Raw genomic sequence first — 22,891 nt, 5'->3', positions numbered from 1 at the left:
AATATCAATTCATTTCATAAAAATAAGAAATTAAGAGAACGACATTTTTCCACTGCTTAGACTTATTGGCTTTCATAATGTAAAGAAAAGGTGATTTACAGCTCTTCATCTCCATTCCCGCATATCAGAAGCAAATCGAGTAGAATTATCATAAAAACTCAGATTTTTGGATTGATGCATTTTATTAAAAATATTTCTCATCTGATTTTTGAAAGAAAGCTTTTAAAATGTTTTATTTCTAACATTTTGGATTTTTTGGCTAAAATCTAAAAGCGGCAAAATTATAGAACCACTATCGAATTGCCGTTTAGCAAGTGTTTAGAAAAATTGCTTTATTTCAAATTTTGTCATACGTACATCAATGTTTTCATTTTCTAAAATATTCCTAATTTAGAAATTTAGAATTTATATGGACGTGTTCCTAGAATTTGTGTAGACATGTTCCTAAATTTAGAATTTATGTGGACGTGTTTTTTTAATTTAGAATTTATGTGGACGTGTTCCTAAATTTAGAATTTATATGGACGTGTTCCTAAATTTTGAATTTATGTAGACGTATTCCTAACTCTATAATTTATGTGGACGTGTTCCTAAATTTAGAATTTAGGTGGAAGTTTTCCTAAATTTAGAATTTATATGGACGTGTTCCTAAATTTGGAATTTTTGTAGACGTATTCCTAAATTTTAAATTTATATGGACGTGTTCCTAAATTTAGAATTTATATGAAAGTGTTCCTAAATTTTGAATTTATGTGGACGTGTTCCTAAATTTAGAATTTATATGGACGTGTTTCTTAATTTAGAATTAAAGTGGACGTTTTCCTAAATCTAGAATTGATGTGGACGTGTTCCTAAATCTAAAATTTATATGGACATGTTCCTAAATTTAGAATTTATATGAACGTGTTCCTAAATTTAGAATTTATGTAGACGTGTTCCTAAATCTATAATTTTTGTGGACGTGTTTCTAAATTTAGAGTTTATGTGGACGTGTTTCTAAATCTAAAATTTATATGGACGTGTTCCTAAATTTAGAATGTATGTGGACGTGTTCCTAAATTTAGAGTTTATGTGGACGTGTTACTAAATATACTCCGACATCTACTGAAATACTTTTCTCCCAAAACCGAGGGAAATTTCTTTTACAAATTGTTTCTGACATTCGGCGTAGAAATATATATATTGAAAACTTTTCAGTTTCGGAGATATTCGGGGAATATTGATAAATGTCAAACATAAAACTATTGGTTTTCGATATTTTTCTTTCAGCGTGTAAAGTACTGGTTTTTTATCGAGAGATTTCATAAGATTTCATAACGTAAAAAAATTTAATTTGGATTTTCATCCATGCGGACTCTAGTCTCTAGACTCTAGAATATTAATTTTATGATTTATTTTTAAAACTTTGAGAGCAGGACGAACCACTTGTCTGTCAGCAACTTTTTATATTGAGAGTACTTGAGACTGTTGTAAGTGAAAATATCTCACACTTTCAGACATAAACCCCTCTAATGCTCCAATATTCCGCTTTTATCCCTCTCCTTCTCCTCCTCTTACTTTCATTTCTCCTCCTTCCCAATTTCATTCTGCCTTCTCCTCTTCTGCCTCTCAATTTCATCCTCCCTTCTCCTTTCCTCCTCAACTTCTTCCTTCCTTCTCCTCATCTCTTCAAATTTATCCCTCCTTCTCCTCCTCTTTTAAATTTCGTCCTGCCTTCTCCTCCTCTTCCTTTCAATTTCATATCCATCCTTCTCCTCGTTCTCTCCTTCTCTCTTCATCCCTTCTTCTCCTCATTCTCTTTTCATTATGTGGACGTGTTCCTAAATTTAGAATTTATGTGGACATTTTACTAAATTTAGAATTCTTATGGACGTGTATCTAAATTAAGAATTTATATGGACGTGTTCCTAAATTTTAAATTTATATGGACGTGTTCCTAAATTTAGAACTTATATGAAAGTGTTCCTAAATTTTGAATCTATGTAGACGTGTTCCTAAATCTATAATTTATGTGGACGTGTTCCTAAATTTAGAATTTATGTGGACATTTTACTAAATTTAGAATTCTTATGGACGTGTATCTAAATTTAGAATTTATATGGACGTGTTCCTAAATTTAGAATTTATATGAAAGTGTTCCTAAATTTTGAATTTATGTAGACGTGTTCCTAAATCTATAATTTATGTGGACGTGTTCCTAAATTTAGAATTTATGTGGCCGTGTTCCTAAATTTAGAATTTATATGGACGTGTTTCTAAATTTAGAATTAAAGTGGACGTTTTCCTAAATTTAGAATTTATGTGGACGTGTTCCTAAATTTAGAATTTATGTGGACGTGTTCCTAATTTTAGAATTTATGTGGACGTGTTCCTAAATTTAGAATTCATATGGACGTGTTTCTTAATTTAGAATTAAAGTGGACGTTTTCCTAAATCTAGAATTGATGTGGACGTGTTTCTAAATCTAAAATTTATATGGACGTGTTTCTAAATTTAGAATTTATGTGGACGTGTTCCTAAATTTAGAATTTATATGAACGTGTTCCTAAATTTTGAATTTATGTAGACGTGTTCCTAAATCTATAATTTTTTGTGGACATGTTTCTAAATTTAGAGTTTATGTGGACGTGTTCCTAAATCTAAAATTTATATGGACGTGTTTTTAAATTTAGAATTTAGGTGGAAGTGTTCCTAAATTTAGAATTTATATGGACGTGTTCCTAAATTTTGAATTTATATGGACGTGTTTCTAAATTTAGAATTAAAGTGGACGTTTTCCTAAATTTAGAATTTATGTGGACATGTTACTAATTTTAGAATTTATGTGGACGTGTTCCTAAATTTAGAATTTATATGAACGTGTTCCTAAATTTTGAATTTATGTAGACGTGTTCCTAAATTTACAATGTATGTGGACGTGTTCCTAAATTTAGAATTTAGGTGGAAGTGTTCCTAAATTTAGAGTTTATATGGACGTGTTCCTAAATTTTGAATTTTTGTAGACGTATTCCTAAATTTACAATGTATGTGGACGTGTTCCTAAATTTAGAATTTATATGTATATGTTCCAAAATATGGAATTTATGTGTAAAGTTTCTAAATTTAGAATTGATGTGGACGTGTTCCTAAATTTAGAATTTATGTGAACAATGGACATGTTACTAAATTTAGAATTTATGTGGACGTGTTCCTAAATTTAGAATTTATGTGGACAATGGACGTGTTCCTAAATTTAGAATTTATGTGGACGTGTTCCTAAATTTAGAATTTATGTGGACGTGTTCCTAAATTTAGAATNAGAAAGGCCGAAGGGCGAGGGGAGAAAGGATGAAGGGCGAGGGGAGAAAGGATGAGTCATTTAGTCCTTCCTAAAAACCAGAAAACTTTCCTTCCCTAGGGAACACCGGACCTCGGAGCAATTTCTCAAGGGGGGGAGGGGGGATATTACGTAACCCTGGTTTATCCCTTCAGAGGGGGGGTATATTCCGTAACCATTTATTTATTTCTCCTTTTAGCACAATCGGAAGTACACAGCTTTCTTTATTCAATATTGTGTACAAAAAGGAATAGATACATTTACTGTACACAGATTGTACAGAGTACATAGCAGTACAATATAATATATAGAGCAGTACAAAGCGAAACTATTCTTACAGCTAATCTAACATTAATATCAGGATTTGTAACAGATAAACAAATATCTACAGGGGGGTTGACGGGACCAAAAAACACCCGGATATTTCACATTTGATTCATCACCATGAGATCCAAATAACAGGTTGCCCGAACAAAATAAAATTTGTACATTTTAGTTAATGATTACGTAAATTTTAAGTCGTCGCAAGCTAAAAACAAGTTTTTAAGCTGAACTGAAAAGGAGAAAGTATTATTCACTGAAGATGAGTATTTGAAATAAAAAAAATGAAAGGATTATGAATTGGACTGCAGTTGATAGATTAAAGTTTGGACTGGTCATGGTGAACCAAGGTTTGGATGGAGTGTGGTCACGTGAGTTGTGGTTTTTATAACACACTTTTCAATGTACATTGTACAATGTACAGTGTCGGACTGTACAGGTAAAACAGCAAATGCGACATAAAACTTTGTACGCCACACAGAGGAACCACTGTACAGTTTGTTAATCTGTACAACGAAGGTACACGGCAGAAATTATAAAATGCCACTGCAGTACATCATCTTGAACCCCCGTGTACAAATTTCAAGTTTATCAAGGGGAAGTGTCAGGCCAAGCACACCAAATTAATTGATTTTTTACCATCATTATCACAGAGTACACGTTCATCGTGCTCATATCTTTAAACTTTCTTTTCGTTGAATCAAATTTGAATATTGGAACAAAAAACTTATATTTTTGATTGAAATATGAGTTGTGTTAACTTTTATACAACCATTGAGTGGTGCAAGAGGGAAAAATTGGAAGCATTTTGTGGCGCGTTTTTGTTTATAATTGTTGACATAATAATTTTACATAAAATTCGGCAATAATTAATGAATTAATTAATACATATTTATCAGGTTAATATCAGTTGGTTGTGCTAAACGAAGGTGGCAGAACCGCTGCTTTTGGCCGCCAAACCGCTGTCAGTAACAGCAGTAGATTGCCGACCAGCCAAAGTGGCCGCGGCAGTTGGACTGGCCGCTGGCCAACCTCCCATTCGTCCACGCACTCTTTCACTGGATTGTTTGGGTTTTTTCCCAGTAGCCCCACCATAAAGGCCTATAAAGGAACCGTCTTCTTCAAAACGCTCTGAAATAATAAATATTAAAAATATTATTAAAACCGCTTTAAAAAATGAAGATAATTTTTATACCCGTGAAAGTTTTCATTGCAAATATCGCTAAAATTGCAAATCCAAGAAAGATTTCCCAGAAACCTTCATATCTTTGTACAAAAAAAAGTTTAAATGCAGAACAGATAATTTTTCCTTAACAAGGTAGTTTTAGTTATTACTGGAGATATTAATGATTTTGTATTATTTAAAAACTTGCAAAAAATCTTCATAATATCTCTTGTAGTTGTAAAATGTGAAAGCACAAAAAAGACATTTTTAAATTGTATTTAGTTTTAGGGTTTTTTAAGAATCATGCTATAAATGCCTCAAATCATTTCAAAGATCAGAGACGAATTCCAAATCGTCTCTCCAGAAATTTAGTTGCAAAAATCAGTGTAATAACTTCTCGATATTCATTTATTTTTGTAGCAAAATGCAATATAAAACAATTAAAACAAAATCACATTGATAATTACAAAATGAAGGGTATGGGATCAAAACTCATGCCTAATATCTAATCATCATGCGATCAAACATGATAAATATTTAATCCTACCTTGTTTCTCTATACTAAGGTTGCAAATGCTGAAGATTGCTCCGGGTCTCTTTTTTGAGCGTATTTTCCTATAAAGGATCCGTCCTCGTCCATACCAGCTAGAGCAAAAACAAACCATACAAATAAGAGAAAAAGCGGGATAAACAAAAAACGTTCAGTTTTGTGACTACTCGGTACTGTACACTATTTTACAACCAATATTAACAAGCAAAACAATACTAAGTTATCAGGGTTAAAGGGACTGTAAGCGTAATAAGTGACCCTCCATGTAAAGATTGCAATGCCCGATTTACAACGGTACCCTTAAAACCTTGATCAAACACATGGAAAATAACGTCGTTTTTCTAACTCGAAAAGTGTTTATTTCTGTGAGTTTCTCAATTGCTTCTTACAACCTAGGAATGCGCAGAGTTAAACCGCAAATGAAATAAACAGTTTGAAGAAACAAAAACATGAATATCTAATTTATGCTTGATCAGACAACGCTCGAATGGGTACCGTTGTAAATCGGGCATTGCCATCTTTGTATGGAGGGTCACTTGAAATTACGCTTACAGTCCCTTTAAGACCAAAGGAACAACTGGGGTATTTTATTAAGGGGAGGGGGTTTCTTGAACAGTTAAACGTGAAAACACGGAATCTTATCAATGGAAATATCATTTTACTATTTTAAAAGTAGAAGAGAGGGGGGGGGGAGCCGGGAAACCAATTCCAGAAAGAGCAATGTTGGGTTGGGGGAAGCTATATTGTTTTAATAATGTCGGGAAATATGGGAATAAATAAAAGTCCAGGTTGCGAGGACACATCATGCAGGGAGGGGGGGAGTCAGCTTCAAGGATGGTATAAATAGAAGAGATTCAAAACCAAAATTGAATTCATTTAAACGATTACTGCTCTAAACTCTAATTTTATAATCCTGAAATCTTTGCAACCTGATGGTTTAAACCTTTGAATTTCAAACTTAGAAACTAACATTTAAATATCAAACATACAGATAATACCATATAAGAAAATTAGAGTTTTCATGTTTGCAAAAATGTGGTTCTTTTGTGGTGTACAAATATGATTATTCTATCCTATTTATACAATCCTTGGGAACATTCCAAGTTTATTAAACGCATAAATCTTCAGAATTTAATCCTCAGAGTATGAATAATATCGGAGGTAATCAAAGAGATTAACATGAATATCAAGAGTGGAGACGGTCATTTGAAACAAGAGAACAAATTATTAGTTAAAAATCAACCAATTGTCTATAAATAATTCTCCTCTCAGAACAACAAAGTGGAACTATTTATGGTGGATCAAAAAGGTTGGTTGGTTAAATATTGGTTTCTCAAAAAATTATAAAAAAATGTTGATTCACTCCATGTGCGCGACCATTCCAATCAACGGCCAAATGTCACTTTTCTGTTCTTTATCGAAATATGTCTTTTAAAAGCAACTGTAAGTGTTTGAAAAAAATAAATAATTTATTTTGATCCACCCTATAATATATTAAAAGCCACTCATGAAATCTTGTAATCTCTTTTAAATCCTCAATTATACCTCTAGGTGAAATCTGACTTCTTTATCTCTAGGTGAACCAAACAAACACAATTTACGGGGAAATTAAAAAAAGATGGAAATATTATAAAATTTAAATTTTTTGTTTCTCAATAAAATATTTCAATTTTTCTCAGATTTAAAGATTTCTTTAAAAAAAGTTGTTCAAAAGTCTTGGAAAAATTTCTTTTCAAAAAGTTTTCAATTTTGTTTTTATAAACATTCCAGCTTGCATTCCATGCTTCAAGGACTAACAAAGTCAAATGTTGNCCCTCCTTCCTCTTCTGTTGATAGATGTACTTGAACCCTACCTGCATCCGTCCCGTCCGCATAATCCGCTATACTCTCCGTATCCGACTCCGGGGGTAGATGCATATCCCTTGAGATCTGGCTTGGTTTCCGCAGTTCTCCGTCCAACCTGGGGAAGAGAAACATTTAAACCTATGGGATGGTTCAGAATAGGACAGAAACTTTTGCTGAGAGTGGAGGGAATTACAACATTTAATGATATAACGTGTATTAAGAAACAATATAAATAAAAAAATCAAAGCTAAATATTTTACATATTTCCAAACCGTATTGCTGAATCTGGTTTTGAAGTTTTTTACAGAAAAAAATAAATTTTACAGAAAAATCAAATTTTTTTTTTTTACTTTGTTAAAACATCTTCAAAGAACAGAAAAATGAATTTCTTCGTAAGCATATTTTGTACCGTATATCTATCAATAATACAGTGCGTAGATCTAAGTAAGATTAACATAATCTCTGTAATAAAAATGCAAATGAAATCCTAACTTAAACCTTGTATCTTCAAGCTTCAATTCAATCTAATTACTGAGTTAGATCGAAACAATTTTCATCTTTCTTGAATAACTTAAAATAAATATTAAATAATTTGCTCAGTTTGGAAAATTGTTGAAAATAAAATTTAAAAAATTATGCTATGTCAGGCGAGTCAGGCAATCTTTATTAAAATATTTTCAAGGATACAAGGAACAGCCTAAGAAAGTAGTAGGCGGGGGGGGGGGGTTATCTTTCATTTTATTTCTAAATCCCAGACAGTTTTTTTTTCTTTTTCTTGTGTGTTAAAACACTCTTTTTCTTTCCATTAAATGGAAATTAAATGAATTCAAATCTAAAAAGTTCGAAATTAGATTAAAACTTCAAATAAAATTCAAAATTTGTTCTTAATGTTTTTATTCCTTTTAAACTAAAGAACAAAGATTAAAATAAAAAGTATTAATTTCATTTAAAATAAATAATGAAGTTGACAAGTTTGTTCAGTATTTCATTACGTACTGTACACTGTACAGTATACGGTGTGCAGTGTACAGAATGAACAATGTAAAGTGTGAATAGTATTATCAATAACAGCTAGATTGCGGTTTACAACCCCTTATTTTGAAATTGTTCTACTCTGCTTCAAACAGTAGAACATGGTGGTGATGGTAGGCAGGGGAAACTAAGTTTAAGGAAAGGGAGAAAAGAACTGATTGCGTAACAGCTTGAGAATACGAATGAACCAGTTTTTATCCCAAATCACACGATTAAATATTCAATCTGGAGCATTCGGTTCCATTTCTATCTCATCATCATCATTTTATTAAAACCAGCAGCGCCATCTTAGTTTTCTGCCGCCATATTGTTTCCAGGCGCTACCTTCATAATTACTTCCAAACTTTTTATTGTTTATTTGTTTATAAGGAAAAAACTTTAGAGAACTAAGTGACTAGTGAGAAAACATTTCATTAGGAATCTTAGAATACTGTTTCCTGGAGGGGGGGGGGAGAGAGATTTAAAATACTTACGGTTGTGTGTACTCCATGAACCCTCCTTCCTCATACTCATGACCCCTGCCGTGGGCCACCTCCTGAGCTTGTACAGCGTACTTCCCGCCGCGGTTCCTCTTGATCAGGCAAACCACAACACAGATACCAAACAGTAACACCAGAGCAAGCAGCATACCTTTAAATCATGTATTAATTCCAGAGAAAACCAATATGTCGTCGTTGCTTTTTTAAATTGGATTTGTCGGTTAAGATTTTCTGATTTGTAGCAGTTAAATATCAGAAATTTTTCAAGATGTAACATATACATATATATTATATATATGTATACAAGGGATTAGAATGCGTAGATCTAAAAGAGAGGAACAGAAAACAGATGTATGATCAGCTAAAAAGAAGATACAACAGTCAGAGAAAAAACTCACTGCTCTTTTAAAAATTTTGTAAAAAATCAAAAATTATTTTTAAAAAAGGTTGAAAAAATATAACATTTAATAATTGTAAAACCATTTCATGGTTTTTTATTACAAAACAGAACTAAGAGGACAGTTATTCTAATTTATATTGGTTAATATCATTATGAATTATTTTGTGTCTATTTCTTTATGGTTTGAATTTCTTCTCGTAAAGATCTTAAAATTGGATATCTCCATGCCAGAGAAAGTGTTCTAAAGGAATTGAGTTTTTGTCACATACTCTGATTTTCTTATCCCTATATCTTTGCATATTTGCATATTTAGATATTTCAAACCATGAATTATTTTAGATCCAAAAATGATAGTTTGAAATATCAAAGGTTTACACCATCAGGTTGAAAAGATATAGCGATTGTAAAATCATAATTTGTGGCAAAAACTCAGTTCCTTTCTGATTTTAATAAAAACATGAAAATAAAAAATTAAAATTATATCTTCCTAGGTGTCTCAAATATGATAACAATCTAGATAACAATATTGATGGTGTTGATATCAAAAGTCAATTATGTAATTTTTACATTTTTTCTTTTTCTAGTTGGTTAGACACAAGTTAAGAGGGGAGTTTAGAAGCAATGTCTGTTCAATATATCAGTCAGTTAGTATCAAACTTAGTTGATCAAATCTTAAACTAGTTGAAATAATTAAAATAGTTTAACCCTTTCCCCTTCTTTCCTCGTTTTTCTCCCTCTCTCCTTTTAGTAATCCCCCCCCCNAGTCCTTTCCTTTTTCTATATTTTTTTCTTCCTAATCCCCAACTATAACTACCTTTTCATGTCTTTAAAAAAAATTAACCGTCCAATTAATGGCACAACAGACCTTTTGCTAAGTGTACGCCATTGTGGTTTTCCATTTTGCTAATTTACATATTTTTGTTAGCAAAAGATATTTTTCTCGGATGATCATCCATAAATAAGAATTAAAAATTTGCGATTTTTCTTTTCAAAACTGAGACGAAGAGTGAATCTTTTAAATGTTTTTTAAAAACTTGAAGAGACACTAACCTATAAACCAGTCTGAGAGACACTAACCTATAAACCAGCCTGAGAGACACTAACCTATAAACCAGCCTGAGAGACACTAACCTATAAACCAGCCTGAGAGACACTAACCTATAAACCAGCCTGAGAGACACTAACCTATAAACCAGCCTGAGAGACACTAACCTATAAACCAGCCTGAGGAAGCAACGACTGTTCCGCCTCTATTCTCTGCGGAGGGAAGACGTGCGTAGGTAACAATATCCTGGATGGTTGACGCAGTTTCATAGATTCCGTCCACAGCAATGACACGGAACTCGTAAACATGTCCAGGATCCAGACCCTGCACGACCACGTAGTTCTCATTCAGCTGCTCGTCAGATTTAGCCCACTCAGTTTCAATCTGCTTTCTGGAAACATAATATAATAGAACCGTGCTTTGATACAGTTTGTACTAATGTCGTGTTCCCTGTAAGTATCTGTTATTCACCCTGTAAGTATCTGTTATTCACCCTGTAAGTATCTGTTATTAAGAAGACTCTAGTTCCGAAATCTTCTAATTAATCTTTTGTGCAATATATTGGATACACTGAAAATCTTTGTAATATTTCTTCAGACAGCAACCTCTACACTCTACATGGGATATGTATTCCCCTGTTCCCCTGCTCCTAGGATACGCCCCTTTTTCCAAATGATGAAAATATTGGATGCATCCCCTACCCCTTCACCCTTAGGGAACAGCTTGCAAAGACGGTGTCTTATTAAACTTTAGAGAAATTATCTGCTAAGGGAACTCAAACTTCTTGAAACTAAGGTTTACAGATTATGATTATAATATTGTTCTCAAGAAATGAAGTTTTAGGAGCATTGCAAAATCCGCTCTTACAAGTTTCCAGGAAAGATCAAACTTGCATGTTATTATATCTCTAAAAGTCTCGAGTATTATTAGTATTTTGTAGTATTTACTAGCAATCTAGATATATCTGGACAGATAAAGAATATTATTACCTATATTGTACGTAGAAATGTGAGCCAGGATTTCCATCAACAAACGGCTGCCAAGTAACCTTTACTCTTGGTGGAGTACCATTATCTGTGCTCAGATGAGTATATTTAAACCTCGGCATTGAGGGAGGTTCATTGGTCTGAGGGTTAGTATCACAGTCTGTGTAGTAGGGCATACCCTCTCCGGCATTGGTTGTAGCTCTGATCGTAACCCTGTACTTGGAGTGAGGCTTCAGGCCGGCCAGCTTAGCCTTGGTTGTCATATTGTTCCTGATACTAGGTTCTCTCTCTAGCAGTGCTCCGACAGCGGTTCCGTCTACCTTAGCGTAATAGATCCTGTATCCGGTTAAAACACCGTTAACCTCCTCTGGCGGAACCCACTCCAAAAGTAGGGCGGAGGATCCCATAGGATAGCACTCCAGCGTCTCTGTTGGACCGGGTTTACCCTCTGGAGTAGCAATAACGATTGTATTTGACGCAGGACCGTTGTATGCTCCGTTAAACGCAAGAACTCTTGCGTAGTTTACCGCATACGGTTTGAAACTTCTCACCAAGGATTGGGTTGAGTCGCTCCTCATGATAATTTCTCTCTGGTTCTCCTCTCCTGTGCTCGCCGTCCAGGTAAGGATCTTATATCCTTTAAAGTGTCCATTGATACTAGCAGGGTTGACAGGATCCCAGGATACAAGCGCACTACGGGGTCCTATCACTTCCTTGAGACTAAAATTCCCTGGGGCCTCACCAGGTTCAGCTTCTCCGCTATAACCTACAACCTCTTCAGCCGCTACATTAGCTTCTCCGCGCTGGTTGTGCGCCACAACTTTGATCCTGTATTTGGTGAACTTGGGTTGGTTCGGTACAAGGAGCTCCTTCTGTCTCCAGTCTGCAATATCCTCGATCTGCCACTGGGGATTATCCTCTCTTCTCCAGTACACGCGGTACTTGAACTTCGGTGCGTTGTGCTCAATTTGCGGCATTCTCTGAAATATAAAAGAATTAACTTAATCCGCATCTTAATCTGTTTCCTTTTTTATTCCTTTAATCGAGATGTTTTCTCCGCAGTTAACACTTAATAATTCTCTCGAACGCAATGTTGGTCTTGGAATTAAGATGAATCCCCAATGCGGCATTTCAGTAAATCCTGTATCAAGAATTGGATAAAGATGCAAATACATCTCAGGGAATCCTCTAAATCCGTCCTGGTCTCCCCCCCCCCCTTAATACCCAGGACACAGCTAAATCTGGCAAAAATCAATATCGGATAACAACAGAATGCAATTATAAACATTGAACCAGCGTGCGAGGTTATTTTCCTTGTTAAAGAAATATAAAAACATATCTCACCGTCCAGTATATGACGAGATTATTCGGTGCAGTTCCTTTTCCGACCACGTTGTCCGGGTTCTTATACGGTACATCCTCAGGTGTCAAGCAGACCTTAGAGTGTCCGGAGGGAAGGGAGTCTCCGACCTTGTTTCTAGCGATCACCCTGAAGGTGTAGTTCGTCCAGGGGGACATGGAGACCTTGAAGGACGTAGCTGTGTTGTGAGCCAAATCTAAATATAGAAAATATTTTTGAAAACCTTTCAAAACAAAATGGGATTATTTTGAAAGTAATTGTTGTTTTCTGTAAAATACAATAAGCAGAAGGTTGGATGTTGATGGGGGTGTGAGAAGGGGGCAGGGGGAGGATGTTTTCTACCATTGAGAAAAAATATGGTTTCTGAAGTGTGTAGAAATTGTAGTATTTCGAGTGAAATGGTGGAAGGGCAGTGATATTCTGTTTCTTGTAGTTCTGATTATAAACTAAAATGTTCCAAGCTGTAATATCTTTATCAGGGTTCTTGAAACCTATTATCCTCTGCTCTATCTCTAGCCTGGATATTCCCAACCAGGTTCCGGGAACCCAATTCTTACTTATATACTCCTGGGCCATACAGGGAGAATTATAGAACGATAAAAACTGGGGATGGTATGATTTCCTAAAATCAGTTTAATTAAACTCGTATCTGAGGTGGTACAGAGCGTCCCATATCATATTAGATTTTCTCCAATCTTTAACGCCAAAATACGCACATAATACTCGAAAAATCTAGCATTTTCTGGAAAAAATATTTCCATTATCCTTTTTAAATTTTTCAGAAGGATTCTTTCTTAACAAATTTTCTGATTTGTCCCCCAAACCGTAATTTAGACCCATTGGCGCGGTCTAATTTGATGTGGGACACCCTGTAGATTTTAAATAAGATCCCCATGACATGAATATACAACTGGTTAATTCAAAAATTAGTAGAATGACTTTAACTCGTTTGATTCGATTAAGATTTCCAAATAGAAACAAAATATCAAAATTTGTATGTTATAGTGTCTTTAAGATGAGAGAACAAAACCCCTTCAGATTAAGCAAAAAAGTTAGAGCAACCAAAAAAAAGATTTTATAAATATAAATTAAATCTATTAGTTTCATTGTCTTCTGACACGTGACTGAGAATTGATTAGTTTCCTATTAAAAGCACCAAGAAAGTGTTTTTAGAAACAGATCAAATTTATTTTCTCCGATACGGATAAAATTTAAATTTATTCTTTGAATTGAAAATTGTTTCCTGTTGTGCATCCCAGCGGAAATACAGTTGGCGAATGGAATTTTTTAACAAGAAAATTATTGACATCTTTTTTTTCTGGGGACAAACTTCTGTTTTAAACGCTATAAAATCAGTTTGGGGTTTCCTACAATAGGACAAAAACTTGTATTAACCTATTTGAAAACCGGACGAATTCTGTTATTAAATATTAAAAAGGACAAATTCTTCTATTCACTTCTGAAGTATGGATAAAAATAACTATTTAATAAAATAAGTACAAATTTGTGTGTTTACTACTGAAGTAAGAACAAATTTTTGTGTTTACTACTGAAGTAAGAACAAATTTTTGTGTTTACTACTGAAATAAGAACAAATTTTTGTGTTTACTACTGAAGTAAGTACAAATTTTTGTGTTTACTACTGCAGTAAGAACAAATTTTGTGTTTACTACTGAAGTAAGTACAAATTTTTGTGTTTACTACTGAAATAAGAACAAACTTTTGTGTTTACTACTGAAGTAAGTACAAATTTTTGTGTTTACTACTGCAGTAAGAACAAATTTTGTGTTTACTACTGAAGTAAGTACAAATTTTTGTGTTTACTACTGAANAGGGAAATCAAGAGGAGGGGGGGGGGCTAATGGAAAGAAGTCTAAAAGATAAAAGAGGAAAGTAGAATAATTGGGAGAGGAGAAAAACTGAAATAAAGGAGAAAAACTTAAGCAAAGTAGAAAAACTGGGAAAAGTAGACAATATCTGGGAGAACGGAGAAAAACTGGAAAAAAAACACAATATCTGGGAGAAAGGAGAAGAACTGGGAAAAGTAGACAATATCTGGGAGAAAGGAGAAGAGCTGGGAAAAATAGACAATATCTGGGAGAAAGGAGAAGAACTGGGAAAAGTAGACAATATCTGGGAGAAAGGAGAAGAACTGGGAAAAATAGACAATATCTGAGAGAAAGGAGAAGAACTGGGAAAAGTTTGTCCGGCACCTAAATAAAGAAAAAAACTGGAAGATGAGAGAAAAAAAGCCAAAAAGATGAACTAGCAGAAAAACGAAGAAATTGAAGAGAGATTGAACTAAAAGAACTGCAGGAAAGGATAAGAACTGGATAAAAAGAGAAAAAGAGGAGAAAAATAAAAAGGTTTCAATAACCTTTCAATGTAAATATTTTGTATGCAATGCTAGAACGAATATTGAGTTATATTAAAGGTACTCAATCAAACTTCAACAAAGGGAATGGAAAGAGGGGGGGAAATATAAAGGGAAATATGGAGAAAAGGTTTGAGAAGATCGGTATGAGAAATGCGGGAAATAGGGGGAGAAATAAAAGTAAAAACAAAACAAAAAACAAAAAATAGGAATTGGAAATTTAAAAATAAAAATTTAAAAATCTGAATAGGTGAGAGAGAAAATAGGGGTTGAAAAATATTGGGAAAAGTAAAGAAAAAAGAAAAATTTTAACTGAGGAATATAAATATCTTTAACTATAAAATCCAACTAACCAGTAGCTGTCTCCCATGTATCCGGGATGAATGATGTATTGTACTGAATCTTGTAGGACAGAATTGGAGCTCGGTTATCTCCTCTAGGTTCCCAAACCACATCAGCATCCTGGTAGTTGCATTCAATCCAGAGCAGGTTCGGAGGATTAGGAACATCCTGGACGATAAGGCTAGCGGAGGCATGATCCTCATCCAACTCCGTCAAGGCCTGACATGTGTATGCTCCGGAGTCAAGCTCAGTCGTCTTCGTGATGGTTAAAGAGTTGTCATTAGTTTGAATAAACCTCGGCTCCGTCTCAAAATCAATCCTTCGACCATCCTTGAGCCAGTTTATGGTTAGATCAAGATCAGGATCCGTGACAGCATTACATCTGAAGGTTGCTGTATCATCCGCCTCAACCTCATAGGGTTGCGGACTACCCGTGATCCGAGTATGTTCTTTCACTATTAACGAGCCTTTAGCTGTGGCATATCCAAACTTATTGGTTGCATTACACAGATAATGTCCATCATCTATATACTTCACGTCGGAAATAATCAAACTTCCATCGTTTGTAACGTTAAACCGGTTTCCCGTGAGTTCATCAGTCCCGTGAAACCATTTCACGATAGGTTTAGGAGCTCCGAAGGTTTCACAGGTCAGAGTGATAGTAGATCCAGTCACTGTTCTCAGCATGGACTGTGGGGCCTCTGTTATCTCTGGAGGGAGAGCAAGGACGTTTACAAATACGTCCTTGTACACGTACCTTCCAGAGGCCTGAGCTGTAGCGTTACAACCGTAGTTACCGGTGTCGAGCTTGGTGAGGTTCTTGATGATGATGGAGTTACTGGTGATAATACGACGAGGATTGTCGTTGAACTTATCCTTGTCGAGAGCGACACCGTTGTGCACCCAGACTATTCTTGGCGACGGGAAACCAGCAGCCTCGCACTCAAACATAACATCTTCACCTTCGGCAGCAGTCTGACTCTGTGGCTCCTTGGTGAAGTACGGTGCCGCGTAGACGACCAACTGGATCGAATAAGATTGAGCGATTCCAACACCATTCGATGCCTCACAAGTGTAATCACCTTCGTCATCGTAATCTACGTGTTCTATCACTAACGTTTTTCCATAATTATCATAGTTCGTTCGTCCCTGCGGCAATGCTCCGCCTCTTTTTGTCCATCTGGTTTCAGGTAAAGGTGTTCCACCAAAGATACACCACATCCTAGCACTCTCGCCTCGGTAGGCAATTGTATTCTTCCTTGTAACATACTGCTTGGTAGGCTTGACTTTGTTTTGTAATCCTGCCGAAGATCCAGATTGGCTTACCTAAAGAAAACAAAGTTTAGATATTTTAAAATTTATTTGATGACGAAACTCGTATTCAGTATTCATCTATGGAAAGTTGAGAAATGTATAGAGAATATGAAATACACAACAGGAAAATAGAAAAAAGAGATCATATAAGAGATTTTAAAATCAATTAAGGTGAGTATATATAAAGTAGTAATCTCTGTTTGTCTGTAAGCTTGTTTGTATTTCCGATTATAACTCAAGAACCCCTGGACAGATTTGCCTTAAATTTTGATTTGGGAACTCGGTAGAACCCCGGGAATGTTCTTAGTTAGGTTTAACTATTATAATTTGAGTAGGTTGGCTTGCATAAAGAAAGTTTAGCTTCCAGGCAAAGCTGGGTTTACAATAAAAAAATAATTGATAAAAGCTAGATAAGTAGAGATGCGAACTAAGGCAGAAGAGAAGAAAATTATGGTGCAAGAGTATTTACTATTTATAGACATGTCAACAAACTTCAGTTTTTCTTTACAATAAATTTTCTCTCAGCCTGGGTTTCAGTTTGAACTTAAAAAATTTTCCAAAATTGTATTTTCTCTATATATCTTATTTCTTTTCTTTTTTAAATCTTAAGACTAAATATTGGACAAGTAAAATACGCCGGGTTTACAAAAATCTCTTTCCGCTACAAAAAAATAACTCGGAGAATTTTAGCGCGTTTTTGCCGCGTCGGAATTCGAAAGATTTGCTAAATGACAAGAATGTGCCGCACTGTCAGTTCGGTGAAATACAAGAGTTTTTCATTCCGAAGCTAACTTACCTTAACAATGGTGTTTTTTAGTTTAAGAATATACTTTCCAATGCGTATTAAATATTGTTAATAATAACAATTTTAATGAAAATGTTAATTCAAAAGTTTGAGTGGATTTAACTGGATTTAGTTTTAGCCTAATAATTAGAATATTGGATATAGAAAGAGAGATAGAAAGATTTAGAGGAAAGATTTAAATGAACTAGCTTGGGAACCCAGCGTTGCTCAAGGTACTCATAGTTAGTCCCACCGTTTACCCACTCAACTTAGAATCTCAAAAACAAGCTATAAGTTCCCCAATCAAAATTTGAGGCAAATCGGTCCAGGGGTTCCTGAGTTATAATCGGACAAACAAACATACAGAGATTACAACTTTATATATATTGATATAGAAAGATAGCAGCTAGATGATTACAGAGAGATATGTGTAATAAAGATATCGCCCTGGGATTTCTTGGTTTTACTCGATTACAGCCCTATAGAAGACTAGGACGGAGAAATATAAAGTTTTTGGTTTGGTTAAACTTTTCTATAGTAAAGCCATATACCCGGAGAAGAATAGAAACTATAAATGTTCTAGGAGGGTAATACAGATAGATAAAAACAACTGCAAGAACTTTATTATGGGAATTTGATTTAAAAACATTTTTTCGTTCAATTTAGAATTGACGTTGATTAAACAATTCTGATATTACTTTTTAAAGGAACTGATTACTCGCCTCTAACTGTAATGTTTTGATTCTAATATATTTTCAATCCGTTGTCGGAAACCTTCGATATTTTAAACTAGGATTTTTGCCAAATCAAATTTAGGTTGCAAAAAATTGAAAAATTCGAGTTTGAGGTTAGTTCTCAATTCCTTATTGGTAAATTCTTGTAGATTTATTAATCGTTTTCAAACAAACACAGAAATTTATCCGACTTCCTGTCTTTTCACCCTACCTAGAGTATTAACCTGTCCCACCCTGATATTCAACCCTTCTTAGAGTATAACCTTCTCCCATCATAATATTAAACTCTACACGTAGTACAACCCTGTTCCTTAGTGCTTGTATTCATTCCAGATATTAAATCCTACTTGGAGTATAACCCTGTCCCATCCTGATAGGCTTTTTAATCCTACCCGGAGTATAACCTTTCCTACCCTGCTATTTAATCAAACTTGGAGTTCAGCCCTGTCCCTGTTTGAACCTGCTTTTCGACCCTACCCGAAGTATAATCCTGTTCCACCCTGCTATTTTAACCCTACCTGAAGAATAAACCTTTCCTAACCTGCTATTTTAAGTTTTTAACCCTACCTGGAGGATAAACCTGTCCTAACCTGCTATTTTAACCCTACCTGGAAAATAAACCTGTCCTAACCTGCAATTTTAACCCTACCTGGAGTGTAATCCTGTTCCACCCTGCTATTAACCCTACCTGGAGTATAACCTTGTACCACCCTGGTATTTAACCCTACCTGGAGTATAACCCTGCTATTTAATATAACCCTCTTTCATCTTGCTTTTAAACCTAATTGGAGTATAACCCTGTTTACCCTGCTCTCATACCTGGTGTATAACCCTGTCCTACCCTGCTATTAACCCCACCTGTAGTACAACCCTGGTTCACCCTGCTATTTAATATAACCCTGTTACACTCTGCTATTAGTCCTACCTGGAGTATAACCCTGTCCTACCCTGCTATTAACCCTACCTGGAGTATAAACCTGTTCCACCCTTCTTTTTAACCCTACCTGGAGTATAACCCTGTCCTACCCTGCTATTAACCCTACCTGGAGTATAACCCTGTCCTACCCTACTATTAACCCTACCTGGAGTATATTCCTGTTCAACCCTTCTATTTAACCCTACCTGGAGTATAATCCTGGTTAACCCTGCTATTAACCCTACCTGGAGTATAATCCTGGTTAACCCTGCTATTAACCCTACCTGGAGTATAAGCCTGCTTAACCCTGCTATTAACCCTCCCTGGAGTATAATCCTGTTCTACCCTTCTATTTAACCATACCTGGAGCACAACCCTGTTCCCAAGCTTGTATTCATTCCTAAAGTATGACGCAGCCGAGCAAGCGTAGAAGAACTCATTCGACGCATCATTTCGCGTCACGTTACTGAACCACAAGTTTCCCTCAGGATCGACCGTCAGCCGAGAGGAGTTGATTGTCTTCAAAGCTCCGTTCGTATTCTAAACAGATTATTTATTAATTCTAAATATTTAAATTTTACGAAATGAAAATTGTGAGCCTGGATAAAATATGGTATTGGCCTACATGGAGCAGGTTCCTAAACCTTTATGGGATAGATATGCAAAGCCATAATGTGCAAAGTTGTAAAATATAGATAGAAAGATAGAACACCAATAAAAATAGATTCTTCCTAAACATTAAACATTGAGGTAATGGGTCCAATGTACCCCCCCGCCCATTTCAAACTATCTGGTTGGTAAAATCGGTGGGGGCGGGGCAGTATCCATAAGTTCTGTATTTATTTATTGATTGAACGGAATTTAGTCTTTGCCCTAAACTCAAATTTTCTAATCCCTATATCTTTACAACATGATATTTGAAACTTAGATTCATAGTTTGAAATATCTAATTGGGATGCAAAGATATCGGGATTTCATAATAAAAGTTTGTGACAAAAACTCAAACCCTTAATCCCTAAAAAATAAATCATTTGAAGAATTTAACAAAAGGAAATATATAATAATAACCCTACAACTGCATGATCGATAGGTACATAGATATAGCCTGTATGATTGTTTATTAATAATTAAATATTTCTAATTCATAGGGTATTCTACCCTCATTATCATTATTGCAATTATAAATAATAAAACAGCAAGGGTATCTCAAAAATACTAAGATTTTAAGAAGAAAAACAAAAAACTTTCATAGGCTACATTTTATATTTCATGCTTTATAGACTTCTTCTACTGAAGGATGACTTATGTACTGTGGATAATGTGCTTTTAAAAAATATTCTGGTATATCCTGTACATTTACAACCAAGGGGTTAAATAAAATAACCGCATTTATGGTTTAAAGGAATTGAGTCTTTGCCACAAACTCTGATTTTCAAATCCCTATACTTTAACAACCAAATGTTGTAGACCTTAGATATTTCAAACTATGACTTCTGTTATATCAAACAATCAAAGTTTGAAATATCAAAGGTTTACATAATTTGGTTGTAGATATATAGGTATTAGAAAATTGGGATTTGTTGCAAAGACTCAATTCCTTTGGCAAAGTTTATAAAAAGAATAATTTTAAAATATAAAAAGGCAAAGTTTGCACAGTTTAAGGAAACTGATTATATATTCTCTACAAAGAAAGAAGTCCCCATTGTATTGAGACCAGATGGAAAAATGAAAATCCTAAAAAACATCCTGGATAGAATATTCTCAATATGTGTTTCTTTTATTCAATATTTTCTGTATTTTTTCTATATTCATCTATCGAAAAAAACTTAAGAATCGTTGGGTGAAAAGTTTTCCAGATTTTACCTTAGTTATCTACTACTTAACAAAGTTATTTAGTTTTGAGTATTTAGCTAAAAAATAGAATTTCATTTCTTTTTAAGATGCTCAAGTCTATCTTTTTTGAGTTTATTTTTGTTTTTAAATATTCTTTTCCGCAATTCAAATAAATTGTTACCAGGAAAGGAATTGAGTTTTTGCCACAAACTCAAATCTTCTGATCCCAATATCTTTGCAATCTGATGGTACAAACCTTTGATATTTCAAACTTAGGTTATTTTATCTATAAGTATTAATATTTTGAAATATCTAAGGTCTATGACATTAGATTACAAAGATATAGAGATTAAAAAATCAGAGTTTGTGGCAAAAACTCATCTCCTTTGTTAAATTTTTGCTCTGAATTATTAACTTTTATTTTAGTAAATATTAAAACTTTTAAACCAAAACCCTCTAAAATTCAAGGGAATGTATGAATTAAGTATTTTTTAGTTTCAAATATTAAATTAGTTAATTTTAGCTTTATTTACAATACATATCTAAATACTTGCTAAAAAGAAGAATATATATTTTTAAATACCTTTCAAAATATTAGAATTACAATTTTTTAAATACTACACTTTCAGGGCGCTTCGCGCCCATCTTCTATTTCCATTTTTAATTCTAGCTCTAGTATTTTCTCTTTAGAATTTAATGAAAATAAAACAATTTAGGAGGGAAATTCTTAATTCCGAATAAGGTTTCTTTACTCCGTTTATGATTTATAACACTTCAGGACTGTTTACAGTACCTGGATCATCCAATAAACACTAGGTTTAGGCCAACCAGCTGGAGCCTCGCAGGGCAGCTTGATAGGGTTACCCTCCTCTACGCTCAGAGTCCTCGGAGGCTCCTCCTTGAAACTGTTGAGGGTCGACTGCCTGACAAAGACTGTATTTGATGCAGCAGTTCCCCATTCGTTCGTCGCGAAGCAGGTGTAGTCTCCTAAAATATTTAAAGATAAATCAGAGAAATAAAGAATAAAAAAATTTAAAAATATTTCTAAAAAATTCAGTCACTTAAAGAACAAGGGTCAAAACAAAAGGATAAATCAAATTATACCTAAACACTGAATACAGAGTTTGCTCTGAATAAGCTAATCAACTAATTCTATTCAAAAAACATGACGTTAGGGTTGAAAAATTTATCCATAACCGGAGACAAACAATAACAGAGAGACAGAAGACAAGAAAAAAATGAAGACAGGAAATTATACAGACCAGGACGGATTGGGTGAAAGATAATGGAGATAAAGCTAGTTAATAATGGTAAAAGCAGGGACTAACTATTATATAAATATCAAGATAAATCAAGAATGAAAAGACATTTATTTATTTATATATTACGAAGATTTTCAAAATTATCCAAAAAGTAAACATAAGGCAATGATGAGAACGTACTTTAAAAACTTGTTGCATGAGATTCTCTGTATCAAGGTTATAATGCAAGGAAAGTTATTTCAGGGGTGTACGCATCTTTTGCACTGCAGTGTACTGTCTCTGGGCGGTAATAAGAACACGGACGGAATAAGACGGACAGCCTGACATTCTGGTCATATCAAAATTTTCAAAATTCAATGCTTTTTTCCTCCTCGGATACTAAACGAACACTGATGCATCCATTCTTGTTCACGAATTCCGCCGAGAGAGAACTGGTTTCAATATGTACGCAGAGCATACGCAACTGCAATTAACTTTCCTTGCATTATAACCTTGCTCTGTATGGAGTAAAGCTGAATATTTAATGGCGGTAAAGATTGAAACTTGCAATCCTGGAAAATGCCAGATATTTCTATTACTATATTACTGTATTACGTGGAATGACTGTCTGTAAATTGAAACGAGGGAATGCATAAACTTGTCCCTCCTCGACCCTTTTTCCCCTTTAACCCCTCCCCTCAGTCTAATGTTCAAAATATGCTATATGAAATTTATTGAGTATTCGATTAGCTGTTAATTTTATATTTAAAATATTGAAAGACATATTTCACAGTTGACATGAACTGTCATTCATTAAAGCTTTTTTGACTAAAACAATACTAAAATATAAATAA

General features: G+C 34.4%; 1 protein-coding gene across 4 annotated transcripts in view; it reads right to left on the bottom strand.

Moving 5' to 3' along the window:
* Nucleotides 1–3,525: 3,525 nt before the first annotated feature.
* Nucleotides 3,526–22,891, bottom strand: part of LOC111708741 (neuroglian) — a 40,249-nt gene continuing 20,883 nt past the window's right edge. For 2 of the 4 annotated variants that reach the window (XM_023482220.1, XM_023482227.1), the window contains 10 exons: nt 21,590–21,783; nt 19,327–19,503; nt 15,227–16,541; nt 12,484–12,695; nt 11,143–12,119; nt 10,321–10,544; nt 8,703–8,859; nt 7,206–7,312; nt 5,350–5,447; nt 4,709–4,768 (listed from right to left, as the gene is read on the bottom strand). In XM_023482220.1, the coding sequence (XP_023337988.1) occupies nt 5,359–5,447; nt 7,206–7,312; nt 8,703–8,859; nt 10,321–10,544; nt 11,143–12,119; nt 12,484–12,695; nt 15,227–16,541; nt 19,327–19,503; nt 21,590–21,783 (3,452 nt within the window). In that variant the 3' untranslated portion in view covers nt 4,709–4,768; nt 5,350–5,358. Of the gene's footprint in view, nt 4,769–5,349; nt 5,448–7,205; nt 7,313–8,702; nt 8,860–10,320; nt 10,545–11,142; nt 12,120–12,483; nt 12,696–15,226; nt 16,542–19,326; nt 19,504–21,589; nt 21,784–22,891 lie in introns of all 4 variants that reach the window. The other 2 variants (XM_023482205.1, XM_023482212.1) reach the window with 1 other exon arrangement.

The sequence above is a fragment of the Eurytemora carolleeae genome, unplaced genomic scaffold (assembly GCF_000591075.1).
Source record: "Eurytemora carolleeae unplaced genomic scaffold, Eaff_2.0 scaffold148, whole genome shotgun sequence".
NCBI classification, from domain to species: domain Eukaryota; kingdom Metazoa; phylum Arthropoda; class Copepoda; order Calanoida; family Temoridae; genus Eurytemora; species Eurytemora carolleeae.
Note: the sequence above shows the minus strand (reverse complement) of the source record. Positions and strands in the feature narration are given on the sequence as shown.